The 21,330-nt window shown below is 45.5% G+C and overlaps 1 protein-coding gene and 2 non-coding genes across 5 annotated transcripts; all 3 read right to left on the bottom strand.

Moving 5' to 3' along the window:
- Positions 1-1,359: 1,359 nt before the first annotated feature.
- On the bottom strand, positions 1,360-21,256 carry KANSL2 (KAT8 regulatory NSL complex subunit 2). Of its 3 annotated transcripts, none has more exons than XM_040425501.1 (10): positions 21,188-21,256; positions 20,542-20,797; positions 12,900-13,078; positions 11,945-12,059; positions 7,033-7,196; positions 6,421-6,587; positions 5,566-5,662; positions 4,103-4,356; positions 3,829-4,014; positions 1,360-1,659 (listed from the first exon to the last, which is right to left on the bottom strand). In XM_040425501.1, the coding sequence occupies exons 2-10, from the start codon at positions 20,787-20,789 to the stop codon at positions 1,543-1,545; spliced, it is 1,527 nt and encodes a 508-aa protein (XP_040281435.1). In that variant the 5' UTR covers positions 20,790-20,797; positions 21,188-21,256; the 3' UTR covers positions 1,360-1,542. The 3 variants fall into 3 exon arrangements, with proteins under 3 accessions (XP_040281435.1, XP_040281437.1, XP_040281436.1); XM_040425503.1 differs by lacking the exon at positions 21,188-21,256 and adding an exon at positions 20,869-21,179; XM_040425502.1 differs by lacking the exon at positions 21,188-21,256 and adding an exon at positions 20,865-21,179.
- On the bottom strand, positions 1,748-1,882 carry LOC120996839. The gene has a single exon (XR_005777938.1). It is a non-coding gene; the product is annotated as a small nucleolar RNA SNORA2/SNORA34 family (small nucleolar RNA).
- On the bottom strand, positions 5,775-5,910 carry LOC120996840. The gene has a single exon (XR_005777939.1). It is a non-coding gene; the product is annotated as a small nucleolar RNA SNORA2/SNORA34 family (small nucleolar RNA).
- Positions 21,257-21,330: the final 74 nt, after the last annotated feature.

A 21,330-nucleotide genomic window follows, 5' to 3' on the forward strand; every position in this document is an offset into this window, starting at 1 on the left:
GCCTTATTCTGATGGTCATCACTATTCCACACCTGGGAACCCCCCACTGATCAGCTCTTAGTAGCGCTGTGGCCTTCTCGCTTTCCCTAGGCCATGTTATGTCATGTTCATCAGCCACATGATCTAAAGCGCAGCTCAGACCTATTGAAGTGAATGGAGCCGAGCTGCGATACAATGCACAGCCACTGTACACTGCTGTGCTTGGTGAGCTGAGAGAAGGCGGAGGCGCTAATGCATGCACCCGTGCCATCTCAAACAGCTGATCCATTGGGATCCCAGCGGGTTCTACCCACTCAGTCTCTGAAAAATCCTGGTAATCCCTGCATGTACTCTGACATTTCCGTGCCTACCAGCTGCACTTGTGCATGAGCCCAAACAGCTCAGTCTGGTTTCATAATACAGGGATGTAGTGTCATACATTTGTCTGTACTATTGTCTTAAGCAAAGTAGTGCTAAAAAACCCACAAATATGCATTTAAATTTAGAACACTCTTAAAGGGAACCTGTCACCGGGATTTTGGTTATAGAGCTGAGGACATGGGTTGCTAGATGACCGCCAGCACATCCACAATACCCAGTCCCCATAGCTCCGTGTGCTTTTATTGCGTATAAAAACCAATTTGATACATCTGCAAATTACCTGAGATGAGTCAGAGCTTGAAAATATGACTTCTCTGGTCACACAAGATATGACTCATGTTAATTTGCGGATGTGCTAGCGGCCATCTAGCAACACATGTCCTCAGCTCTATGCCCAAAATCCTGGTGACAGGTTCCCTTTAAAGAGGTTTTCCGAGATGTTATGCTGATAACCTATCATCTGGATAGGTCATCAGTATCTAATCGGTGGGGGTCTAACACCTAGGACCCCTGCCGATCAGCTGTTTGAGAAGGCAGCAGTGATTGCAGCGTTCTCACAGCTTTCCCTAGGCCATGTGCTGTCATGTTAATTGGTCAAGTGGCCTTGGGGCAGCTCACCCCAATTGAAGTGAACAGGGCTGGCGATACCAAGCACAGCAGCTATACAATGTATGGCGGTGTGCTTTGTGAACTGAGAGGACGCGGTGCTCAGTGCCTTCTCAGACAGTTGATGTGGGGGGGGGGGGGGGGGTGTCGGGCTCGCACCAATCAGATACCAATTTGTCATCTATAATAAAATCTTGGAAAACCCTTTAAACGTAATAAAAACCCTCTGAAACAAAAAATGTTAAGTTTTTTTAATTTTCAAATACTTCCACATTTTGGCAGTTCCATCTCCTATTGCCAATACCTTCACATAACAGCTTCTACATATTACTGTGTTGTGTAAAAAAAATAAAAAAAAAAAAATTCATAAGACCACATAGTATTATAAAGGATCAGATTTTGTCTTTAAGTTAAAGCGAGTGAAAAGTAATCAAGTAAATAAAATAACAATAAAGGGGTCATCCTATCTGGACACTTCTGGCATACACAGCCACCTCTCCACAGCAATGAATGAAGAAAGGCGCTATATCCTAAATGTCCAGAAGGTACAACCCCTTTAACCTTCTACAGCAAAATTCAGTTTGAAGCAGAACCATCTGCATTTCCATTGGCTTTCGACTGTGCTGGCGCCACTGCATCATCACTAATTGGTTCAGCGACTTGTGGAGAGGTTCCTGATGACTGGATTTGACTCTGAAAAATATAGTGATGGAAAAAAAAAAAAAAAAAAAACATTTTAGACAAAGTTGCAGCCTGGTTCATTCATTACACAGTCCACAAACATTGTCTCTTCCAACTGAATTGGCTTGGTCATACAGCAAACTGGCCCAGCCAACAGACCACAGGAAGAAGTTAATTTGTGCTCCTGCTTGAAACCAGTAGCTACAACAAGCCACCAGCCTTGATTCAGGGCCATGACCATTGTTACTCTAGTCTATAGGTTTGTAATTTCTTGTTACGTATAGATCACCACAGCTATAACTCAATATACAAGAAACAATGCATCAAAAGTATTATTCACTCTAAATAAAAATTACATCAAATTATTTGGCCCCTAATAAACCACAATTTTAGCATGCTTTAAAGGGAATCTTGTCCCCTGGTTTATACTGCGCCTAGGACATAATAGTAAGAGACACTGAATGCAGTGTAAGGGCTCATGCACACGACCGTATGCCCTCTGAGACATACGGTCCATGAGCGGGTCATATGTCCCGGAGCGGCATACATCATGCACACAGGAGTGCACAGCATTATAGGTTACTATGATGCTGTGCGCATTGGGATGCCCGCAGGACTATTGTCCCACACTCATATCATGAGTACGGGACAATAGTCCCACGGGCTGCCTGATGTGCACAGCATCATAGTAACCCATGATTCTGTGCACTCCCGTGTGCATGATGTATGCCGCTGCGGGACATATGGCCCGCTCACAGACCGTATGTTTCAGAGGGCATACGGTCGTGTGCATGAGCCCTAAAAGTGTGATTTTATGGAAACTAATGCAACAAAACAAGTAACACCACTATAATTAGGATTTCTAGTCCTACTTTAAGCTGTCCTCAGATAAGGCAGCATAAATCTGGTGACGGAGTGGTGACATTACACAATCCCATCACATAACAGACTAACCAAACACATAAAGACCTAGATACAGACATGCACAATAATTACATGATTATTTTTCTGATGGGTGCCACTTGATCCCTTCCCCTCACCCCCTTTGGTTGCTATTAGGGTATATGCATAACAGGGGACAGATTTGTTGCATTTTGGTGAGTGAGAATCAGTTGTTTCTGCAGCGTGTAGATAGATGTAGTCTTTAACCTCCTTCAGATGAATAGGACAGTTACAGGTATTCCTGCAACAAATCTGCATGTGAATACACCCTTAGGGCTTATGTACACGAACGTATGTATTTTGCGGTCAGCAAAAAATACGGACGACATCTGTGCATTCCGTATTTTGAAGAACGGAACAGCTGGACCCTAAAAGAACATTACTATCCCTGTCCATAATGCAGACAATAGGACTTTTTTGGGAACGGAAATATGGACATACAGAAACTGAATGCACATGGAGTAACATCTGTTTTTTTTGCGGAGCCATTGAAATGAATAGTTCCGTATACGATCCGCAAACAAAACGGACATGTAAAAGAAAATACGTTTGTGCATGAGCCCTTATACACATTCTAGGTCACTGCATAAAATATGGTCTGTCCAAATCTTTCATATCACAAGATGAGTGCACTTTCTGAAGGGATAAGTTTTGTATTCATCCAGGTAAGGAAATGTCATTGTTCTATTGTAATGTTTAATCCTGTTCCCAATAGACCACCAAATAAGGGCGATATGGATTATTGGGATTTTCAGAGATTCATTTTAGAACACAGGCACAGAGCAGGGAATAGTACAATATAAAACCTTACTGAAATGTAAAATGCCCTGCTATTCTAGTCCCTGTAGCGACCACGTCACATCCATTGTTCAAGTGATAGCTGCTGTCATCATGTGATGTTCCTATACACGTGACAGCTGAGGACAGTCACTGGCTGCAGCAGTCAGAACAATGAATGGCTTGTGACTGCTGCATGCCCAGCGGGGACTGAAGCAGCAGAACATTTAAAAAGGTGAGCAAAAAATGTTTATTTCATACAGCCTTCTGGTCGGTGCCACTATTTTTTTTTTTAATAACTCCGAAAACACCTTACACAGATCTCTTAACCTTTAACAAATCACGCTAGTATTTCCTGACTGATACTCCTCCTGGAGCAAACACAGGAACATTAATGCGGTAAGGAATCAGTTTGGTAACACCATGAAGATGACTAGGCATGTCTAACAAAAGTAGGTGTACCTGTCCTGCAGATCCCACCAAGGAGTCCGCTGTCAAAAGGGTGTCCCTTGGAGTGGTCTGTTCAGTGTCTTCTGCAAGTATGTCGAATGGCGTTTTTGAAACATCATTCAAAGCCATGTCCGCAGAAGGATCAAAAAGGAGAGGAGACGGCGGACACTGCATTCCATCTCCTACTACGTCGAGGTCCTAACAAAGGAAATAAATGGTGAAACACTAAAGAACAATCTTTACTAAACACATCAAAACGTAGGTTTTTACCCCAAAAAGAACTTACATCACTGAACTCAAGGGGCAAGCTCTCAGTAGGCTGTAGCTCAGCCGTGCTCAAATATAGCTCCATGGGAGCCACATCCATCGGTTCTGACACAGGCAGCACTGGCTCAGACTTGTACATTGGTGAAGGTAAACTGTGATGAAGAGGGCAGCAGGGCTCTTCAGATAGGCTCCCAGGAAGAGCTTTATTGCAAGGAACTTCTTCAGAGCCTGCACACATCTTGAAGAGAACTTGGTTACTGTCTTGACAAATATCTGATCAGACCGAATTACGGAATGTTTTAACATGGTATGAAAATGAAATCTAACAAATCCTTGTATTGGAAGTCTACTATGTATACATAGTGAAGTAGTTCACAAGATGACAAAACTGTGGCAGGGCTAGACAGCTGCCATAGGGTTAAAGTAAGGTCAGTTTCAGACCAGCATGAATTCCCGTAGTGGACACTGCTCCAGCATTATATTGCAGAGACCCTAATTTGTACTGATGGCATTATACTGATCAATACAGTTGAGGTCAAGCAGAGACAGCACTATAAATCATAATGCAGTGTGGTATGGTCAAAGGAGCAGAGTCCTCCCACACAAGCTTGTCCGAAACGGACATCACAGGAAAAGCAGTAAAAGGTGGAGTTCGCTTCTCCTGTAGTGTCACTGTCTAAAGGGATTCTTTTTAAAACTATAACAATCAGTCACCCTTGTTTCAGACCAATCTTTTGTACAATTCATTTTAATTCAGAATTTGTCTGTACGTTAACGTTCCACAATAACCCATTTGAGTATTTTCTACATGCAGCCAAAACCTCCCATGTGCAACTGTTATTGGGGCAGGAGCTCCATTTCTCTGGTATAGAGCTAAGAATCACCTCCTTCCAACATACAGCCACATATACACAGTATTGCAGAGCTCTGTCCCACAGAAATGGATATGGCCTACAGCAACATGAGGGCAGATAAATTAAATAAAAATGCATTTTTTTTCTTTGTGCATAAACCCTTCCCGCCTGTAAATGTACAGTGCGGGGACAGGGTCATTTCTGCAAAGCTGTATATTTACAGCGCTAGGACATCAGTGGTGCTGAAGAAAACACAGCCTCATATATTGCATTATACTCCATGTGAACTGAACCCACATCATGTCAGAGACACGCAGCGATTACCCATCACAATTAACGAACTGGATATATTGTGTATTGCATTTATAACCAGTTAGCAAGAGGGAGGGGACCTATGCATGACGAGTCCTTCTGTAGACAACAGGGCATCTGGTATTTCTGAAAAAACGCAGTCTTTCAAATCACTGCAATTTATGATGACTTGTCGCACACATTTCCAGAAATCTATAAGGCCTTTCTATTACCTCTTTCCGCAAGTATTACTACAATAGCTGAATAATGAATCTTTTACACTTCAGCTGAACACTTACAAGATCAGTACAGGAAAATAATAAGCTGTAAAGGATACGTGATAAGCAGTGTCTGCTCATAGGAAGGCTTGGATTAGAGCAGCGTACGTCTTCAACAAAGGAAAGGCATCGCTGACTGGATCTTGTGGTGTGGGCCTGCATTAGGGGAACCAAGTTTTAGTTTCATAAGACCTAAAGCAAATGGCAATCACAATAAAATTACCACCAGATGTGGGCAAAAGTTTGATATTACAATTACCAAAAAATAACTTGTTTCTTCCAACTGAATTAGCTGGGCCTATGTAGTGTGAACGGCACAGCTAACAGACCACAGGAAGAGTTCATATAGGCACCTGCTTGAAACCCACGGCTACAACAAGCCATAAGCCTTGATTCAGGGCCTGTTCACTTCTACTTCAGCTTTCAGTATATCAGTCTTATATAAATGTTCTCTTACATTAGGAGAGATTTATGAACACTAGTGCCAGGTTGGCTTCACGTGCAGTTTGAGGAAGTTGTTTTAGCCAAACCAAGGAGTGGATAAGGCCTGATGCACACGACCGTTGTGTGTTTTGCAGTGTGCAAATTACGGATCTGCAAAACACGGATAGCGTCCATGTGCGCTGCGGAACGGCGCGGACAGCCATTAATATAACTGCCTATTCTTGTCCAGAACGGAGCAACGGATGCGGAAAGCACACGGAGTGCTGTCTGCATCTTTTGCGGCCCCATTGAAGTGAATAGGCCCGCATCTGAGCCGCAAATACTGCAGCTCAGATGCGGACCAAAATAACGCTCGTGTGCATGAAGCCTAAAAAGTGAGAGGAAAAAGACTGATGCGCAGCATATTGTGTGTCGCTATAAGAGCTAAATAAAATACCACAGAAATAAAGTCCAGAACATAAGAAACATACCTGTTGGGACGCTCCCTCTGTGGCCAACATACGACGTTCTTTCAGCTGCCGATGTAAGAGAGCCTCCACTCCATATCGTTTTCTATAGCGACGCAATGCTTTCAGTTTCTTCAGGTTGTCACGCTCTTTAGAAGAGAGTCCCTCTGGTCCAGTGAGAAGGCTACTCCCTAGGGTAAGGGAGAGACAAGATACTGACTACCAGAATAAGCTAAAAATAAATGTAGACAAGAATGTAATAAATTACATGCAGCCTGAGTTAGGGTAGGTTCACACTGTTTTTTGGAGGGGGTTTTAAGAGATTTTCCTGCAGGCTTTTCAGCCAAAGCCAGAAGTGGAACCAAACAATCTGAAATCGAATGAAATGGGGGCCCACTTCCCCTTCCAGCTTTGACCGAAAAAATAAAATAGAATCTGCCTGAAAAACTCCTCAAAAAAAAATAAAATAAAAAATATAAAAACTTTGCGTGAACCTACCCTTAGGGTTTGTTGTACACAACAGCCTCAGTCATACGAGTGCAATGATATACCTTAGTTTGTTAAACAAAAGCGCACCCCAACATACAGTTTTATGCACTGGCAGCACCAGTTCTACGTCGTGGACAGAATACATACCAATGGTTTCATGCTCAGTCTTTACACTGTGCAAGTAGTTTCTTTTCTTTTCCTTTAGCAAGTGCTGTAGTCTCTTGAACTGATCAATGTATAGAGATTGGAGCCGAATGAGCTTCTCTCGCATTATAAGAGTCACTTCTTCAGCAGTGTACACTCCTGCATGTCTACCAATGAAAGTGAATGAGAAACTGTATTAAAGACAACATTCTACCGGATAGCGTTAAGAAAAGGAAACTTTTCACCAATACCATTAGAGTCTGTGTTCCCCTGTTTACATGCTGAACTTCCAGGTTTTGTTACTTCCAGTGAGTGCTACCATCCAATTCCAAACTAGCAACTATAACGCTGGACTTACAAGCCCCCTCTACTTTCGGCCACTCCTAAGTACTTTCCAACATTTCAAGACCCAGAACAGGCATGCATGTGAAGCAACGCACCAACATTGTACGTGAGTCGCTTCTCTGAGACTGCCTGTCTGCAATGTACAGTATATGATGTACTTTGCAGTGGACAGGAAGAGAATATCCAAATGGCATCAGCAGAAATATCAGGAGACATGCAGTCACATGACCGCATTGCAGAAGGAGAAAGGCCAGTGTGTCACACAGGTAAGCGACTGTGGAACCACCAGGAGAATCTTTAATTCCATTCACAAGCAAAGGTAAAAACTGTAGACTAAAAAGAGGACCTTTCATGGGTCCGAACATTGAAAGATATCTGGACATGTAGAGCTGCGCCCAGGGATCTCACTGCACTTACTATTATCCCTGGGCGCCGCTCCGTTCTCTTGCTATGCCCTCCGCTATGTTCAGTCACTTGGTTATAGTAGGAGGAGACTGCCCTTGTTCTCCTGGGCGTTCCTTCTCCCTGACTGTAGTGCTGTCCAATCACAGCGCAGAGCTCACAGCCTGGGAGCTCTGCGATTGGACAGCACTACAGCCAGGGAGAAGGAACGCCCAAGGGAGAAATAGGGCAGACTCCTCCCTGGTGAACCAATAGTAGCAATTACCATACAGCACGGGAGAAGGTACAAGGGATCTGAACTCTGCTCACTCCAGAACCCACGTAGTGCCGATAAAACGTAATAGCTGAAGCACTCCGTTTTTCATCAGATTTTGGTTTATGCTTTAGGTGCAGCAATAAATGGGGCAGTAGACTTGAAGGGTAACGATTTTTTTATGTAATTGGATTGGTCTGACTGACTAAGTTTACCTTAGTTCTCTAGTTAATACTTTTGTATAGGTATTGAATTATCTAGTAATTGCAGCTTGTTCTTTCCTCCCCCAGTGCTGCGGCTAAATGAGCGTTGCTAGGTGTCCTCCATCTCCTATATACAGAAGACGGAGGACATAGTAGTGGGCAGTCCCGAACCCTGCATGCATGCTCCCGTTGGACCAGGATAGTGCCGATATTTGCGTGGGGCGAGGGCGTGTTTTAGTCTGGAGAAAGTTGATCGGTTGGGTTGAGGCTGCGCGTTCCCGAGATGAGCCGAATGAATTCTGGGTAGTTAGGGAGGTCTTAGCCTCAGGGTAAGGGCATCGGCAGCCATCTTGAGAAGATAGTCAGAAAGAAGTCTTGTGAGGAGTGGTTGCTATAGAGAGTATTATTAAACAAGTGGTATGTGAACACAATTAGCGATTATGGATCAACACCACAGCAGCAACAATTTATATGAAATTGAATTTTGAGCGAAAATGTGACAGTTAGGCCCCTTTCACACGAGCGAGTATTCCGCACGGATGCGATGCGGGAGGTGAACGCATTGCACCCGCACTGAATACTGACCCATTCATTTCTATGGGGCTGTGCACACGAGCGGTGATTTTCACGCATCACTTTTGCGTTGCGTGAAAAATCGCAGCATGCTCCTCTTTGTGCGTTTTTCACGTAACGCAGGCCCCATAGAAATGAATGGGGTTGCGTGAAAATCGCAAGCATCCGCAAGCAAGTGCGGATGCGGTGCGATTTTCACGCACGGTTGCTAGGAGACGATCGGGATGGAGACCCGAACCTTATTATTTTCCCTTATAAACATGGTTATAAGGGAAAATAGCATTCTGAATACAGAATGCTAAGTAAAACAGGGCTGGAGGGGGTTAAAAAAAATAAAAAATCATTTAACTCACCTTAATCCACTTGCTCGCGATGCCGGGCATCTCCGTCTGACTCTTACTGTATAGGACCTGTGGAGAGCATTAACTATAGTTTAAGGACCTGGGATGACGTCACTCCGGTCATCACATGGTACGTCACATGATCTTTTACCATGGTGATTCACCATGGTAAAAGATCATGTGACGTACCATGTGATGACCAGAGTGATGTCATCCCAGGTCCTTAAACTATAGTTAATGCTCTCCACAGGTCCTATACAGTAAAAGAGTCAGACGGAGATGCCCGGCATCGCGAGCAAGTGGATTAAGGCGAGTTAAATGATTTTTTATTTTTTTTAACCCCCTCCAGCCCTGTTTTACTTAGCATTCTGTATTCAGAATGCTATTATTTTCCCTTATAACCATGTTATAAGGGAAAATAATACTATTTACAGAACACCGATCCCAAGCCCGAACTTCTGTGAAGAAGTTCAGGTTTGGGTACCAAACACGCGCGATTTTTCTCACGCGAGTGCAAAACGCATTACAATGCTTTGCACTCGCGCGGAAAAATCGCGGGTGTTCCCGCAACGCACCCGCACATTTTTCCGCAACGCCCATGTGAAAGAGGCCTTAGGCTACTTTCAGACTTGCGTTCGGAGCGGATCCGTCTGGTGTCTGTACAGACGGATCCGCTCCTAAAATGCAAACGCTTGCATCGTTCAGAACGGATCCGTCTGCATAACTTTTTTTCAGATCAGATTTTTCACTTCGTGAAAACTCAGATCCGACAGAATATTCTAACAGAGGCGTTCCCATGGTGATGGGGATGCTTCAAGTTAGAATATACTAAAACTGTGTACATGACTGCCCCCTGCTGCCTGGCAGCAGAACCCCCTCCCTCTATTTAACTCATCGGTGGCCAGTGCAGCCGGCCTCCCCTCCCCCCCCTGTATTTAACTCATTGGTGGCCAGTGCAGCCGGCCTCTCCTCCCTCCCCTGTATTTAAATCATTGGTGGCCGGCCCCCACTCCCTAATTGAAGTGACCGACCCCCCATCATTGGTGGCAGCGGAGAGTTCCAATCGGAGTCCCAGTTTAATCGCTACTGCAGTCCTGGCTGCCATGGTTACTTAGCAATTTTAGAAGCATTATACTTACCTGCGATGTCTGTGACCAGCCGGGCGCTCCTCCTACTGGTAAGTGAAAGGTCTGTGCGGCGCATTGCTTATAGCACAGACCTTTCACTTACCAGTAGGAGGAGCGCCCGGCTGGTCACAGACATCGCAGGTAAGTATAATGCTTCTAAAATTGCTAAGTAACCATGGCAACCAGGACTGCAGTAGCGTCCTGGTTGCCATGGTTACCGATCGGAGTCCCAGCGATTAAACTGGGACTCCGATCGGAACTCTCCGCTGCCACCAATGATGGGGGGGGGGGGGTTGGGTTGTCGGTCATTTGAATTGGGGGGGCACGGCCGCACTGGCCACCAATGAGTTAAATACAGGGGAGGGAGGCAGTCATGTACACAGTTTTTTTTTGTATATTCTAACTTGAAGTATCCCCATTACCATGGGAACGCCTCTGTTAGATCCGACAGTATATTCTGAGTTTCACGATCTAACTCAAATCCGATGGTATATTCTAACAGAGGCGTTCCCATGGCGATGGGGACGCTTCAAGTTAAAATATACCATCGGATTGGAGAAAACTCCGATCTGATGGTATATTAATAGGGACTCCTGACTTAACATAGAATATCAATGGGGGACGGATCAGTTTGCAATTGCACCATATTGTGTCAACGTCAAACGGATCTGTCCCCATTGACTTGCATTGTAATTCAGGACGGATCCGTTTGGCTCCGCACGGCCAGGCGGACACCAAAACGCTGCAAGCTGCGTTCGGTTGTCCGCCTGCTGAGCGGAACGGAGGCCAAACTGATAGAATGCACTGGGGCTGTACGGATCCGTTCGGGGCCGCTTGTGAGAGCCTTCAAACGGAACTTACAAGTGGAACCCCGAACTCAAGTGTGAAAGTAACCTTATCCTTTAAAGAGCCTGTCTGATTTTGTTGTACTTATGGCATATTCTCGGAAAAGGTCATCAATAAGGTCCACGCATAGTTCAAATTGTCAGCTAGAAATCCCAAAATTGTTAAGTAGATATTTAACAGGTGTCTGAAGAAAAGTGACTCTTAGGCCTCATGCAACCAACATACTTGTAGGTCTCTCAGGAGGTGACCACGCTGTTATATTAATAGGAAAGGTTCAAAGGTCTCTAGGACCTTAGCGTGGCTCTTTATACCTCTGACTAGTCTTTCATAAAACAATTTTTATTAGGTACTCATTTTAAAAGATATTATATATCAGGGAACTCTTAACATAACGCAATTAAAATTCCTCGAAGATTGGAGATGTGGGACTGTATATTTTCACTTTTCAATTGTAACTATTTTGCCAATACACAGCCTCTTAGGCCTCATGCACACGACCGTACCATTTTTTTGCAGTCAAAAAATTGCGGACCCGCAAAACACAGAAGCCGCCTGTGTGCCTTCCGCAGTTTGCAGAACGGAATAGGCAACCCATTGTAGAAATGCCTATTCTTGTCCGCAAAAACGGACAGGTTATATTTTTTTAGCGGGGCTACAGAACGGAGCAATGGATGCGGACAGCACACAGAGTGCTGTCCGCATCTTTTGCAGCCCCGTTGAAGTGAATGGGACTGTGGCTCGGATGCGGACCAGAACGGTCGTGTGCATGAGGCCTAACAGTAGCAACGAAAACATCACATTAAAAACTAAACCACCAAGACTTACTTCAGAGGATCCTCCTGATCACTGTCCAGACTGTCTGCTTCACTATCAAGATCTCCCATCCAGGTCTGATCTACTGTCACCGCCTCATGGTCGCTGTCACTGCAGCTGTCCTCATCTAAGTGGAAACGCATTGAAATTATTCCCAAATTAACCAGACACAATGGAATTAGAATATCAGAGCTGGAAACCGTTCTGGATTTTGTTACAAGATTTCAGCTGCACCTTAGGAGCAACTCAAAATACTGCATGCATCTTTCTACAAACATTACATAAAAAGTTCACTGTAAGCCCGTCTAAGCGGACAGGGCCATGCACTGCCAGATCCCCACTCACAATAATGGGATTTGCCTGGTTTCCACCAGCACAAGCGCTGGGTTTTGGTTGGACAAAAAAAATTCTATGGGGTCTGGGGGTGAACGGCAGTATCTGGCTAGGCTTGATACAGGGAACTCTGGCAGGCTAATCCTCTGCCGGATAGCTTTACCACAGGGATGGAACTGGCGATAGATAGATATCTCTATTTTTTTTTTTTTTTTTTTTTACAAGGTTTAGAGATAATATACATTAGGCACAACACTAAGCCACCAGCATGTTATGAATCTCAGATTTGGATTTCAAAAAAATACCTCTGTATGAACAGTGAAGAGATTTAAAAGTTATTTTACTACATAAAGCCAAAACAGCCAGTAGTGGTTGGGGCATCTTTAGAAGGTTAAAAGCAATTACATGGGTATAACAAGTGGGTGGCCCAAAAATCTAGCGACAGGTTCCCTGTCAATTACATGATAGCTTACTGCTTTCACAAATGTTATTTTAACCCTCTAATAAAAGGGGAGCCTTTATAAATATTCACACACTTCCGCTGAGATATCCCGTTAGGTATTAGTCACACACAGTGGTGCTTAAAGAATAAGGAATAAATGAACAGGATGTAATACAAGGAGAGAAAACATACCCAGGATGCAACTGGATTCACTTCTGCTGCTTTCTTGGGTCTGGGTACCCAGATCTCCTCGGGCATACGAGCTTAACTGGTATAACAAAGACTCACTGGTTGGTCCTGTGTTTGATTTCTTCATTTGAGCCTGGAGAGCTAGGGCATTTCTACGGGAATGCTCAGCACAGAAAGAAACACTGCAAAGATCAACACAGCCAATAGAAAACAATTAGAGATTATGTAGAACTGACAATACTCATCATTACAGTTGGGAATGTCACACAGACACCCGATTTAGAAATCTAACTGGTACACAGCAGTAGAAGGGCTGAAGACAGTCATCAGGAGTAACTCAGGACCGCCATTCTTTTATAAGGATACTTTCACACTTGCGGCAGAGTGATCCAGCAAGCAGTTGAGTCCTGGAACTGCCCGCCGGATTCGGCAAAACGTATGCCAACTGATGGCATTTGTAAGACTGATCAGGAGCCTGATCCATCTAACAAATGCATTGAAATGCCGAATCCGTCTTTCCGGTTTCATCTGGAAAAACAGAGACGGCATTTATATTTTTCACCTTTTCGGTCTGCACATTGCATTATTTTGTATTTTGTCACTAATACATTCCTATGGAAAAAAAATGCCGGATCCAGCATTCTGGCAACTGTTCAGTTTTTTTGGCCAGAGATAAAACCGTAGCATGCTGCGGTATCATCTCTGTCCTGATCAGTCAAAAAGACTGAACTGAAGACATCCTGAACGGATTGCTCTCCATTCAGAATGCATGGGCATATGCCTGATCAGTTCTTTTCCAGTATTGAGCCCTAGCCGGAAAAGAAGAACGTTAGTGTGAAAGTACCGTAACCCGATATAGAAATCTAACTGGTACGCAGCAGTAGAAGGGCTGAAAACAATGTTATCAGGGACCGCCATTCTTATATAACCCGAACCTTATACACCAAACTTGAAAACAGAAATTCACTCATCCCTAGCGATAAGTGTGGAGATGGGACACCCCCTTTAAAAGGGAGTTTGTTGGGCGTGGCCTGAGAGCGCATGGAGTAGGTCGCACCGCACTGAGCTCCTGCAGACATCCTGATTTTAGAGTGGTAGCAACCCCCTATTTCGCAGATCCTTGCCTACCTGGTGGTTGAGAGGAGTCAGGAGAGTGTGGTGCTGATCTTTTGAGTCCCGACATGCCTAGAAAGTCCGGTAAAGGGCCGCGCTGTGACAGGCCAGAGGAGAGTCGGCATGGCGCCGAGGAAGAAGAGGGGCCGGCCTTACAGCCCAAGACGAGACAGACGGCTGCCGCAAAGCTGAGCAGGTTTGCTCGCACGGAGAGTGCTGGGGGAGACTGGGCTGAGGAGAAGGAGATGGACGCTCAGGTTTCCTCTGGACAAGAGGATGAATCCACCGACGGGGAGACCCTGGACGCGGTAAATTGGCCGCCATTAACCCCTGCACGGCCGGCAAAAGACGCGGTAGGCCCTAAAGTTGTGGATGGAGCAGAGCCTACTCTAAAAGATATTATGGCCGCTGTGGCCAGTTGTAACAGCACACTGAAGGTGCTTACAGTACAGGTTGGCAGTCTGAGGTCAGACGTGTCTTTAATTAGGCATGACTTACATAAAATCACAGAACGCACCTCTGAATTGGAGAAGAGGGTGTCCACTATTGAGGACGTTATCCAGCCTATGCAAATGGCGGCAAAATCATCTGCTAAAGATATAGCGGCGTTATACGCCAAAACAGATGACCTGGAGAACAGGTCCAGAAGGAATAACCTGCGGATTGTGGGTGTGCCAGAGAAGACGGAGGGGGATAATGCCACCGAATTTGTGGAAAAATGGCTGCACCAATTATTTCATGAAAAAGGTCTATCCTCATTATATGCGGTGGAGCGGGCGCACAGAGTCCCCATGCGGCCGCTTCCGCCTGGCAGACCTCCCCGTCCCATACTGGCGAAGATACTCCATTTTAAAGACCGGGACACTATCCTGCGACAATCTAGGGACAATGAGGAGATGGTCCTGAATGGGGTGAAAGTATCCATATTTCCGGATTATTCCAACGAAGTGCAGCGGAGGAGAAGCAGATTTATGGATATAAAGAAAAGGCTGAGAGCTCTACAAGTCCAGTACGCTATGCTGTTTCCTGCTAAACTGCGTGTGGTGGCATTGGGATCCACCAGATTTTTTGAAGATCCGGAGGAGGCGACGCAGTGGCTGGACGTCCACGAGCGACAATTGAGAAGTGGGGCCCTGGACACTTGAAGGAGGCAGATATACGTTTCTTATGTTCAAGTTATATATGCATTTACACTCTAGGATTGCTTTAAATGTTGCACCAGTTAGGGAGTGTATTATGTAATGCTACCAAATGGTAGTTCCTGAGGGAGCAGGCGGTAATGATAGTAAAATGTATTTCTCAGTTGTGGGGAGGATTCTCTACCTGAGGAAAAGTGTTATAAATTGTTATGCTTATTGTAGGTTGAAGGGCATGTTGCTCTCGGATTGCCTTGTTTTAATGTGGGAAGTGGATAAGGAAGGGAAAGGTTTCCCCAGCTACAGTAACCTGAGTATGAGAGGGAGGGAGGGGGGTGGGGGGGTAGGGAAAAGGTTGGGGGGGAAGGTTAGGGTCTTGAACTATGAGCGAGTGTTATCTGAATGGGGTGTGAGATTCAAATATGGTCAAAAATTTTACCATGTCACAGGCGATTAGAATCTTAAGCTGGAATGTGAGAGGGATGGCTGAAGCACGGAAAAGACAGTGTATTTTTCAGTATCTGGGGCGGTTTCAGCCGGCTATATGTTGTCTTCAGGAAACGCATTTGACAGGAGAAAATTTACACTGGATGAATAAAAATTGGGTGATCCATGCGTTACATTCAACTCATTCCTCTCATTCTAGAGGTGTAAGTATGATTGTGCATAGGAGTATCAGGTATGAACATATGCAGGAGTGTGTGGACGCTGAGGGCAGGTATGTGTGTGTGGTGTGTAAGGTGGATGGAATACAGCTGGTGCTGGTGTCTGTGTATGTGCCCCCACCGTTTGCTTCCCCATTAATAAGAGAGATCATGGGCTTTGTGGCGGACTTCCCTGGGCTGCCGTGGCTGTTGGTTGGGGACTTTAATTGCACGATGAATGACTCCCTAGATAGATGCCGGGTGGAGGGAGCAGGTGGTTCACCGGGGAGTGCGGCTCTCAGGAATATTTTGGGTGAGGTAGGAGTGCAAGATGTATGGAGACGGCGTAACCCGGATAAGCGTGAATATTCATGTAGATCCGCCACGCACCATTCACTATCGCGTATAGATCTGGCCCTTGTTAACGACATAATGCTACCACTAGTTAGGGATGTTGTTTATCATCCTCGGTCGTTGTCTGACCATTCTCTGGTGCAGATTGACTTGTGCCTGGGGGTGCTCAGACAGGGACCGAGGCTGTGGAAGTGTAATCCTCATTGGTTGAATGTGTTGGGTGACCTATCTGGGATTTCTATGGAAATTAAGGAATTTTTTGATATCAATACAGGGTCGGCTTCGATACCAGGTGTATGGGACGCCATGAAAGCATTTCTGAGGGGAGTTCTGATGAAAGAAATCAACAAACATAAATCCAGGACCAGAGAGGCGGATGTCAAGGCGCATGTACTAGTGTCCGAGGCTGAGAGAGAGTTTAGTAGATCCCCCACCATGGTTAGTAGTGAGGCGCTGGAGGTTGCTCAGGAGCAGCTGAGATGTCATCTGGTACAGGCCGCAGATAGAAAGAGAAGCTTTTACCGTCAGAGATCTTTTGAGGAAGGAGAGAAGGTGGGTCATTTGTTGTCAGTGGTCTCGCAGGCTCAGAGAGGCTCCTCTTGTATTCAGGAGTTGAGAGATGACAGGGGGAACAGTTGTCAGGACACAAAAGGAATATTAGGAATTTTAAAAAGCTTCTATGTATCTCTATATACTTCCACTGGATCTAGTTCTGATGAGGCCCTGAAGGATTTCCTAGAGGAGGCGCAGTTATCGGTGCTGTCAGAAGAAGATAGAGAGAGGCTAGAGGAGCCGATTACACTAGAGGAACTGGAAGCTGCACTTGGGGACATGGCAAGTGGTAAGGCCCCTGGAGCTGATGGTCTCCCAGTAGAGATATACAAAAAACTACAGGGGATATTACTCCCTGAATTACTTAAGGTGTTTGAGCACTCATTGGAGGCAGGTTCGTTACCACATTCGATGCAGGAAGCTATAATTGTGGTTTTGCCTAAGCCTGGGAAGGATCCTAAAATACCGGATTCCTACAGGCCAATTTCACTTCTCACGGCTGATGTTAAGCTACTGGCGAAGGTGTTGGCGAACAGGCTGTCCAAGGTAATTCTGACCATAGTACATCCGGATCAGACGGGATTTATGCCAGGAAAATCAACGGCTATTAACCTTCGTAGGCTGTACACTAGCTTAAATATTCCGGCGGATAATGGTGGTGACAGGGCCTTGCTTGCGCTTGACGCCGCTAAGGCGTTTGATAGTGTGGAATGGAGGTATTTGTGGGGGGTCCTGAGAATTATGGGCTTTGGTGAACGGTTCATTCAGTGGGTACAGGTTCTGTATTCTAGCCCTAAGGCGAGAATTAGAGCTAATGGAGGATTATCAGACTGTTTTCCCCTCGCCAGGGGTTCCAGACAGGGATGCCCACTGTCGCCCTTATTGTTTGCTCTTGCAATAGAGCCGTTGGCGGCGCATATTCGCTTATCTACAAGTATAGAGGGGTTTAGATATGGTGAACTGCATAATAAAGTGGCTATGTACGCTGATGATACCCTACTTTTCTTGGGCGATACTGGTGCGTCCCTGGATGCGGCCATGGCATTGATTGACAGATTTGGTAGCTTTTCCGGACTACGGATAAACTGGCAGAAATCCTCTTTGATGCCAATTGACGGGCAGGCCCTGGTAGGCAGACAAGTAGATAGTTTGGTGCCCTGGGTGGATAAATTTAAATATCTGGGATTACATATAACACCGAGACTAGCGGATTTTGAAGAACTAAATCTATCCCCTTTGCTAGCTACTTTTAGGCTTAAAGTGAGGTCATGGTGTAGGCTCTTTCTTTCGGTGGTAGGCAGAGTTAACCTTTTAAAAATGGTTATGATGCCCCAACTGATATATATACTGAATAATGCTCCAGTTTGGATCCCTCTGGATAGATTTAAGAAAATTCACTCTATATTTAGAGATCTTACTTGGAAGTATGGACAGGCTAGGATCAAACTGGAGACATTGCAGTATTCTAAGTCGGAAGGGGGCCTAGCTGTCCCTAACGCATGGATTTATTTTTTGGCTTCCCAATGTCAGCATTTTAAGGGATGGATTGATCTACAAGCACCAGATATGACTGGGCAGATATTGCAGCATTGGCTGGGCAGTCGTGACCTCATGGGCATTCTGGAAGGTTTAGGAATGCATGCAGGGAGGGAAAAACTTCCTCTGATTGAACTCATGAAAAAAGTTTGGGCAAAAGTGAAGCTGCTAAGAGGAGTGGGAGGTATTAGTGAACTTTCACCTATTGGAAAGAACCACTTGTTGCCAGAACTATTGGCCATACCAGGACTTAGGAACTGGGAAACTTATGGAGTGACGAGAATTGGACAATTAATTAAGGACAAGACATGTAAGTCATTTCAAAGCCTGCAGCAGGAATTTAATATCCCCAAGGAGTGGTTTTATAAATATCTTCAAATAAGACATGCCCTTGGGGTCACGATGCGGAAGGGATGTGTGATAGCTCAAATGGAGGTGGTCCATAAGCTTGTTCTTCCGTCGGGAGGGGGAAAAAGAGGGTTAATATCACAGGTGTACGCTCTTCTAATGGAAAAATTCTTAGAGGGATATCCGCTTTCAAGAATGAAAAAGTGGGAGGCTGACGTGGGGGATATGTCTAAGGATATGTGGGAAGATATTTTAGAAGCAGTCCCCAAGGTGTCTCTAAGTGAACAGGGCAAACTGTCCCAACTATTTATTATACACAGAGTGTACAAAACACCGGTGTTCCTGAAAAAGATAGGAGTAAGAGGTGATGACAAGTGCCCAAAGTGTATGGAAGATGGTGCAGACTTGTTACATATGTTGTGGTCTTGTCCAGTAGTTGCTAATTATTGGGAGGAAGTTGTAGAGATGATTAATAGTAAATTGACATTAAGAATTCAAAAAGATCCTAAGGTGTGTATTCTGGGGTATGTGTCTGAAATTGGAGGAAATGAACCGGTTAGGGTAGCTGCGGGGAGATTGCTATATGTGGCCAGGAAACTGATCGCTATGAGGTGGATCCAGGGGAGTCCGCCCACACTGAGTGAGTTTGAACGGAAGGTGCATGACATGCTGGTACTCGAAAAAGGGGTGTTTGTGAAGAGAGGGTGCCCTCAGAAGTTTGAAAAAATGTGGACTGAATGGTTATCTCATACCCACGTGGTTATATAGTCATGTGATGGTCAAGACCAATGTTAGGGTTGGGGGGTTAGGGTAGGGTAAGGGGGGGAGGGAGTTTGGAAAGGCCAAGTTTCTGGTAATTTTTTTTTTTTTTTGCCCATAATATGTTTTAGCAAAGGTATATGTAGTGTATGGATTCATGTTAATACTGAGTGGTGATATACTTATGAGTATTGTTGTTCACTGAATCTGCATCGTGGATAATTTAAAGAAGAAAAAGTCAACATATTGTATTATGTTATAATATGTATTTATTGTTTAATAAAAACGATTTGATTAAAAAAAAAATAAAAGGGAGTTTGTTAGCACATTTACCCCTTTTTATCAGTTCCCATAGCGCTGTAGCCGCAACACAGATGATTAAAACGGTACCTTTATATGCTTTTGTGGACTTGTAAAACTGCCAAAAACAAACTTTGATGCATATGTAAATGAGGGCTCGCAAGTGCCCAGGGGCTGCGTCCACCGCGTTGGCGCCCAGGCAGCTCTGCCTCTTATCCCCGCCCAGCCGTTTTCGCTCCCCCTATGCGAGATCCTGCGCACTAACTTCCTTGGCCGGGGCATGCGCACTGTGATGCCCATTGCTGGCACGGCATTGCAGTAGCTCATGCGCCAGCTAACTGCGCGAAAACTGCAGAAAGGAGGCGGTGCATCGGCGCAGAAGAGGAGGAAAGCCGAGCAAGCAGCTGTCACTGCAGACACAGAGAGCCAAGAGAGGTAAAATTTATCTGTTTGATCCGTTAGCCGGCGCATAAGCTACTGCGATGCCAGCAATGGGCATCGCAGTGCGCATGCCCCGGCCAAGGAAGTCAGCGCGCAGATCTCGCTGACTGGGAGAGAAAACGGCTGGGCTGGGCTAAGAGCCGAAGAGGCAGAGCTGCCTGCGCAGCAACGCAGTGGACGCAGCCCCATGGCACTTGCGAGCCCTCATTTACATATGCAAAGTTCATTTTTGGCAGTTTTACAAGTTCACAAAAGCATATAAAGGTACAGTTTTAATCATCTGTGTTGTAGCTACAGCGCTATGGGAACTGTTAAAAAGGGGTAAATGTGCTGACAGACTCCCTTAAGTGCAAACTCTGCGGCCATATTGCTTCATCCAAAGTGCCAACGCCCAATATTTCCACAGCTATAATAAGTGCCCTGACATACGGCGACAGAATAGAGATCAGTGCTCCTACTTACCCATCCTTTTTGTCAGGCTTAGGAGCGGCACTGCTGCAGCGTCGGCTGTTCTTGCTGGAGACATAGCTGCACTGCTTGTACGGGGCGTTTCTATCTTCTAGGATGTGCTTGATGCAGAACTCGTAGCCTTCAAGGCGAGGCTGAGAGCATGGCCTGTGAGCGTAGGCACAGGACAAGGCTTCGAGGGTCCTCGGCACAGGGGTCAGGCGGCCTCGGCTGGGCAGGACGTGGATGCGAATTCTGTTCATCTGAAATGCTGATAAGAAAATAAGATGGTTAAAGAGGAATAAAGCGTTAGAAGGGAATCCATAAAAGGCACGTACATACACACTCCCCATAGACACAACAAGACAATCCAGATTTCGCCAAATGTTGTTCTTTAAGAAGCTAAAGGTTTATTTCATTGGTGATGACTGCACGTGGGGTCCACTGCCCCTGGCTGTGCTTTACATCCGGGCCTGCAGGCGGCGCTCAAGGCCCGGAGAATCACTTGTAACAACACCAGGAGCCTGAGGGAGCTCCCAGACACAAAGCCTTGTATCAGAGTGTACAGCAAACGTCAGGCCGGCATACTCCAGAGCAGCCGCCGCCTCCTGTGCCTCACTGCATATTAGTGACTCAGCACTCGCTCCCACCGCCATTTTACCTGCACGGCCGCTCCTCTCACACTGAGGCAGAAGAGTGAGGTTGTCCAGGCTTCACTCCAATAGACACGCCCCTTAACGCCGTGATTGGCTGCCGAATTAGAAGAAGCCGCTATCCCTTCCACGCCAGTTTCACTCCGTTCTC

The sequence above is a fragment of the Bufo bufo genome, chromosome 3, assembly GCF_905171765.1.
Source record: "Bufo bufo chromosome 3, aBufBuf1.1, whole genome shotgun sequence".
Taxonomy (NCBI): domain Eukaryota; kingdom Metazoa; phylum Chordata; class Amphibia; order Anura; family Bufonidae; genus Bufo; species Bufo bufo.